At 49.8% G+C, this 7,095-nt stretch overlaps 1 protein-coding gene across 3 annotated transcripts in view; it reads left to right on the forward strand.

Annotated features, from left to right (window-relative positions):
• Positions 1-7,095, forward strand: part of Ilrun (inflammation and lipid regulator with UBA-like and NBR1-like domains) — a 61,652-nt gene that overhangs the window by 46,346 nt on the left and 8,211 nt on the right. For 2 of the 3 annotated variants that reach the window (XM_055606965.1, XM_055606967.1), the window contains one exon: positions 1,877-2,205. In XM_055606965.1, the coding sequence (XP_055462940.1) occupies positions 1,877-2,205 (329 nt within the window). The remainder of the gene's footprint in view (positions 1-1,876; positions 2,206-7,095) is intronic. The other variant, XM_055606968.1, reaches the window with a different exon arrangement.

Raw genomic sequence — 7,095 nt, forward strand, 5'->3', positions numbered from 1 at the left:
ACACACACACACACACACACACACACACACACACACGACATGTTCACTAGCTAGAAAGCCAGCATAGGAAGGTGTGGGTGACTCCCTCAAGGCCTGCTGCCAGCTACCCAGTGTAGAATTCAAGTCTTCTGACCTAATAAAGTACCATCTAAGATGTCTGAACTGAACACAGTGGCTCAGCTTCCTCAGGAGACTAAGGTGGAAGAATTGCTGTGAATTTGAGCCCATTCAGGAGACATAGTGAGACCCCCATCTTGGAAACACAGTTTATCTGGCATGAGGACATATAGTTTTGTTTTGTTTTGTTGTTTTGTTTTGTTTTGAGACAGGGTCTCTCTGGCTTTCCTGGGGCTCACTAGGTTTGCTGGCCTCAAACTCCCAGAGACCTACCTGTGTCTGCCTCCCAAGTGCTGGAATTAAAAGCATTTGGCATGCAGTTAATTTATGTGCCTGGAATGCTGGAGTACTGTAAACTGGAATCTTGCTAGTGTGCTTGGTTGATGGCTGTTGCTTGTTCTCCAGAGGAAAAGAGTTGCTAATTCCAGTCATGATCAGCAGGTGTCGCTGCAGCTCTGCTCCTCTGCCCAGCTCCTGGATGGCCAGGTCTCCGTACAGCTCCTAAACCACTGAACTAAGTGTGTATGGAGTGCAGTGCTGTAAGATGCTCTCCTCCTGGGAACCTAGTGCAACTCTGCATGGGCCTCAGCTCCTCTCTGCCCCTTCTCATTGCCTTCTGCCTGCACAGCCGACCCGTTAGCCTGGGTAGCCTCTCCTTACCTTCCAGTAGCTTTTCACACTTGCTTTCAGCATCGAAGGGAACAGCTTCTTTACGTTATATTTGAGCTCTAGGTTTGACAATAAAAAAAATTGGAGATAAAGTTATGACCAGGTGTCTTTACAGCATTGATCTGTTTAGGGAAAGAGTTTCACTGTATAGTCCTGGCTGGTTTGTGATTAAAGATGGCCACCACTGTGCCTGGCCTGTACATCCTTTTTTAAAAAGAGCTTAAGGACTAGAGATGGCAGATAGCAGTGAAAAGCAATGGCTGCTCTTGAAGAGGAACCAAGTTGGGTTCCCAGCACCCACAGCACACGACTATCTACAACCCAGTTTCAGGGAACCCAACACCCCCATCTGCCCTCTGTGTGCACTGCACACCTGTGGTGCACAGACAAATAATACAAAAACAAAACATTCATACACACAAAGCCAAAATAGATAAATGTCATGGTTCCATGTAGTCAGGTCTCCCTGGACAGAGCTGGTGAAGGTCTGGTTCTCTTAGAAGGTCCAGGCTGTTCTGCACCTTCAGTGTACTTGCTAGAAAGCATGTGTGTTTGGTCAGTGCACGTTACGCATACATCCTTATTACTTATAATGCCTTTTGCCGTGGCTTCTCTTTGTGAACAGCATATGGTCATTCTCAATTGATTCCTGAGTGGGGAAAGGGTTAAGTACGTTGTGATTCTAGTCATAACAAGTGGTGAGCAGTTTTATCTTTAAGAATTCTCCCTTCCCGGAATTTTCAGAATTTAGCACATACAAAGTGAAATGATGCCACAAAGAGCAGTTCATTCTGTCCACTGGGGCTTGCCAGTTGTGCGCGTTCTCTGGGTAATGGTTTCCAGGTACCGCCATCAGCTAGGAAGCCTTCCCTGCAGTGTGGTGGGTTCCACTGCAGAGCTGCACCGGAGCTTGCCTTGGCATATTGAAGGCAGAGAAGCATGTGCCATGCACAGGTCTCATTAGCTTCCAGGAAGCTGGCTGTGGAGAGAGTGTCTTCTCAGTGGTTTGCATAGTATTTGGGTTTTCGGTGGTGATTACCCTGGGCCAAGGGTATACCTGGCATTGATACGAGCTGCCTTTTTGTTTCAGATGTCATCTGGGTGATTCTCAGTGTGGAGGTGGGTGGACTTTTAGGAGTAACGCAGCAGCTGTCATCTTTTGAAACGGAATTCAACACACAGCCACATCGCAAGGTAGAAGGAAACTTCAACCCGTTTGCCTCTCCCCAAAAGAACCGACAATCAGATGAAAACAACTTAAAAGACCCTGGGGGTTCCGGGTTCGACTCGATCAGCAAAAATACATGGGCTCCTGCTCCTGACCAAACCGAGCAAGATCAGGATAGACTGTCACAGAACTCTGTAAATCTGTCCCCCAGCAGCCACGCAAACAACTTATCAGTAGTGACTTACAGTAAGGTAGGTGCCCTCGGAGAAGGGGCAGGTGGTGGGCGTTGGGACTCCTGATGCTCCTTCGTGGCAAAGCTGGAATGCTAGACCACCACTGCCCGGAGCAGGCGTGGCTCTTTGAGACTGCTCAGCTCTCCTGTCAATAGCATCGACACAAAAGCCTTCTCCGTCCTGTGTGTCCGTGGCTACTGCTTCATCCATGTGTGTGACTTACTTCTGTCTCTGCTCTGATCTGGGTGTTGAAAACCGGGGCTCTTAAGCTTGATATTTTCAAAGCTGTCATTAGCCATGCTTCAGGGCAGCTGTGTGTTGAGCTTAGTGCCATCGCGGCACTGTCTGCAAGGCTCCTGCTGTGTTATCTTGGTTTAGGCGGGTTTTCCCAAGTAAAAAGCCAAGCTTGATTATTTTATCCTAGAATGTTGTTGGCTTTGACTATTTATTCTGTCACAATCCTCGTGTTGATGTCTTCTCAGTTTGCTTTGGCTCAGTGGCTTCCTCCCCTGAAACCCAGAGTGGCTCAGAGTGCTAGTGTGGCTTTGCACATGTGGGGGAGAGAAGAGTGTTGTGGTTGTGCAGACACTTTTCTAGGTTGCTGTTTCTCTGTGCTAGCCAGCCCAGCAGCCCCCACACTGTTCAGGTAAAGATGGCTCCTGGCTGCAGGTTTGGGTCTGAGCCCACCGCTCGGGTTAGTGTCATGGCTCTGCCCTGTATGTACTCTCCTCCCCAAACTGCTAGATCCTCAAGCCCCGCAGCCTCCTGTGTGCACAACCGTCCCGGGTGCCCTTGGGCTGCACTCTGTCACTTGGCCTCAGAGTTTAAGATGCTGAGGTCAGCGCAGTCTACTGTGAGCACACACTTTGTGGTCAGTCTCTCAAGAGCTAGCCCTATTCTCTCGGGAGGGTGCAGAGTTGATTTGTTGGGGAATAGGGTGGTCCTTGCAGAGACTTGTGCAGCTGTGTTAGCCGTTTGGGGTGTAAGAGAGTCGGCCACCAGTGACTTGCCTGCATTAAGGAAAGAGTCCACTTTCTGTTTGTGTTTTGAGTCAGGATCTTTTTTGTGCTTCACAAGGTTTGGGGTCACAGGCCTGGTTCAGCACAGCCAAGACTCCACATCTTAATATTCAGACAAACTTTCTTTTTCTTTTTGGGACAGGGTCTCATAGCCTAGATTTGCTAGATAGCTGAGGAGGATGGCCCTGTACTTGTTTTCTCATGTCCACAAAGGCTGAGCTCACGGGCAGCCACTGTGCCTCATTCGTGCTGTGCTGAGGTTGGAACACAGCCTCATTCACACCAGGCGAGTTCCCTACCAACTGAGCTCCAGCTGTATCCTAAACCCAGACTATTTTCTTTAAAGCTCTCTTTGATGATTTCCCCCCCTTTTAAACTAGACCCCTCCAGAGCCTGCCTGTTAGGGCAGGTAGAGCAGCAGCCCTGGCCAAGCATGCTGTGTTACAGTGATGCAGCTGAGGTCAGTGGGAAGATGAAAGTTGGCGGCGGCAGCTTGTGTACTCTATCGTTTTCAGAGCTGCTTTCCACAGCTGGGCCGTGTGCTGAGTGTGGTTGCTGTCCGAGGTATTCCTGGCCAAGGAACTAGAGTTCTTTCTAGCTGTGGGCATCTCCTTCAGGAACTGATGTTTCTTAACTAGTTCCAGTAGTTGTCCACACGTTCCCAAGACAGGTGGAGGGCTGAGCCTCCTGCCAGCCTAAGGTCTTGCTAGACTCTGCTGCTTTTGGAAGTGCTGGACAATGGAGAGGCCATTGGAAGCTTTCAGTTGACTGATTTATACTATTTTACTCCCCCCTCAGTCATTTAGAAGTGACTTCTCAGGGCTGGGGAGATGGCTCAGTCATTAAGAGCACTGGCTGCTCTTGTAGCTGACCCAGCCCCCTCTTCTGACCTCTTCTGACCTCCGCAGGCACCAGGCATACACATGGCACACATGCATACGTGTGCCCTAAACGCCCATACACACAGTCTGTTGGTTTTCAAAACAGGCTGTTCTCGCAGTCACTCTGTGGACCAGCTTGGCCTTGAAACTCGCAGAGATCCACCTGCCTCTGCCTCTCAAGTGCTGGGATTACAGATGTGAGCTACCCCACCTAGCTTAGACATACATTTTTACATCTTTTTTTTTTTTTTTTTTTTTTTTTTTTAGTACAAATAAAAGTAATTTCTCAGGTAGTGAGATGACCCAGTGAGTGAAGGTGCTGATAAACCCAAGACCCAAGTAGTGCAAGGAGAAAATTCATGTTGTACTCTGACTTCCACATATGTGCCATGCCATACACACACTAAATAAATACATTTATTAAAAACATAGCTTCCCACTAGAGATTATATCCAGGAATACGTGGACAGAGTGAATTAATAATGGAAACTTGGGTCTTCAAGAGAACTGGGCCTCTGTTGTCATGACCCTACGAAGCATCTGCCCAAGTTCTCTGTGTCCAGTTAGATTGTTGACCCCATCTCCTGGCAAGGCGAAAACAGTTCTCCTCAAGCACACTTGGAGCTGAGGAACTGTGGCCTCCGCCACACTGCTGACCACGAGCTCAGCAAGGAAGACTAGCTGCTCACACAGCCAGGGGAGAGCGGTCAGAGTCAGGTTAGACTCGCTTATCAGAACAGTCAGCTGTCGTTTACAGCAGGAAAGCAAGTGTACCTGGTAGGAATTAGCAAACGGGAAGGAGAGGGATTTGCAGAGGTCAGGTGAGGCTTGGAAATGGACACACAGCGTGGAAACCATGTCCTGGAAAGCTTTAAGAGCTGAGGTGGGGCCAGGTTCAATCGCAAATGGCTTTGAAGTATTTGGTCCTAGGAGAGAGGTGGCTCGGGTTGAGAGCACTGGCTGCTCTTCCAGAGGACCAGGTCAATTCTCAGCATCCACATAGCGGCTCACAGTCATCTTTAACTTCGGTCCCAGGTCATCTCCCTCTTGTGGCCTCTACAGGCATGGTGTACACTTGGGAAACACCCACGCATATAAAAATAAACAAATTTAACACATACCCACATATACGTGTATTGGTATGAACTGAAATGGATACTGGTGAACATCTGTCTAGTGATGAGACAGTGGTTAAACGTACTTGGTGCCAAGCCTGGCAAGTGATCTTCATCCCCAGCACCCATACGATGGAAGGGTAGAACCACCTTCCACCTTGTTCTCTGACCTCCCCTGTACACCATGTGACTTTTTTAAAGAGGCATTAAAGGCATAGGTAAGGGGGCCTCCTGTCAGGAGTTCACACCCACCCGCCACTCCAGGTCCAAGGAATCCAACACCCTATTCTGTGCTCCTAGGACATCTGCACGTGTGTACATAGACATCATACTGAGTCATGTGCACACTAAATCAATAAATAAGGAAAGCATAGGTAATCCTAAATAGTTTTATTTGACTTCAGAATACAGGCTTGTTGTTTTCACAGCGTTCCATTTGCTGAGGATTTAGAGCAGTGACTTCCTTGCATTTTAACTCTAAGGCCAAGCAAGCCATGTGGGGCAGTAGAGTAGGAAAGGACTCAGAGTAGGGAAGTGCTTGTAGCCTTCCAGGTACCGTCTTCAGTATGTGGGTGGGGGTTTCGCCTCCCGGGCTGCTGTTTGGATCTCTTGAGCTGGCAATAGGTTGGAATTGCCCAGGGTGATGGGCCAAAGAAGAGCAAGATGATCCCGGGAGCCCATGCAGGTCTCTAGGGGGTTTCCTGCTGCCTCTGTAGCAGAGCTAAAGTTGGGAGGACGAAGTACAAAGGTCTCTGGGTGATGTCAGCAGCATTCTGTCAGTGTTGGGAACAGCTCACCCTGGCATCCTTCCTTAGCTGCTGTGAGCAGTCCTGAGTCCTGGGTGCCCTAGCCACATCCCACAGCGCGCCCTGTCCCTGGGAGAGCCTCTGAGGGAGCAGGGGAGGTGGATGTGGCCCACTCCAAAGGCTCTCAAAGCTGCCTCCTTGCTCTTGTCAGGGTGATTGGCCTCAGCTCAAAGGTGGCTGACAATTGTCCAAGTACTGGTGAGGATGAGAGCTGTTTGAGTGAACCGGAGGTCATAGAAGGCAGGGACACACTCTGGACAGTGCCTTCTCACACTGGGATTCAGCTCTGGGCCAAGGAGCCTGTGTTCTGGCGGTTGCTAGTGGAAAGCTGTACCGGAATGTGGAGAGTAGCCCTGTTAGATCAAGGACACTGTCCCACGGTCATATTTCTCAGTGCTTTGCAGGGCCTTCCAGAACATCAGACAGCAGTGATGGAGGACAGTCAGGAACAGGCTGAGAGGCAGCAGGGGCTGTCCTCCTGTGTGCTGCCGAGAGCCTTTCTGCAGGCAGCCCAGGCAGCCGGGCCCCAGCGAGCCAGTTCTGTGACCTGAACTCTGGCAATTGTGTGTCGGAAGCAGCAGACTGCTGTTTGTCACGTGCTTGCTTCTCTCTTAAACTGGATCACAGCAGGGGCGTGGGTCCGCCCTTCCAAGCCCTGGCTCTGCAGGGGAACACAGGAAGGTCTCTGTGGCGTTGAGCGTGTGCCTGTCCCACCTTCCAGCCGCCGCCGAGAGCCGACTGCTCTTTGTGCCATGTCCCCACCTCTGCCCTGTAGTTTCCAAAGTACAAATATTCAAGAGGCCTTCTGGGTTTCCGTTGTTGGAGACAAGGTCTCACTGTGTGGCCTGACTGACTCCAGCTCAGAGGTCCACCTACCTCTGCCTCCTCCATTTTGGGATTAAAGGTGTGTGCAACATAACTGACCATTTTTCCTTTCTTTTCAAAATTTTTTGTTTTGTCTTGTTTTTGGAGAAAGGGTCTTACTCTTTCTTGGCTAGACCAGGCTGGCCTCCAACTCAGAGATCATCTCCCTCAGCTGGTATAAAAGATCTGTAACAGTGATGCCTGGCCCCTCCCTCCTTCCGTG

This window comes from Psammomys obesus, unplaced genomic scaffold, assembly GCF_907164565.1.
Source record: "Psammomys obesus unplaced genomic scaffold, mPsaObe1.curated_primary_1811, whole genome shotgun sequence".
Lineage (NCBI taxonomy): Eukaryota > Metazoa > Chordata > Mammalia > Rodentia > Muridae > Psammomys > Psammomys obesus.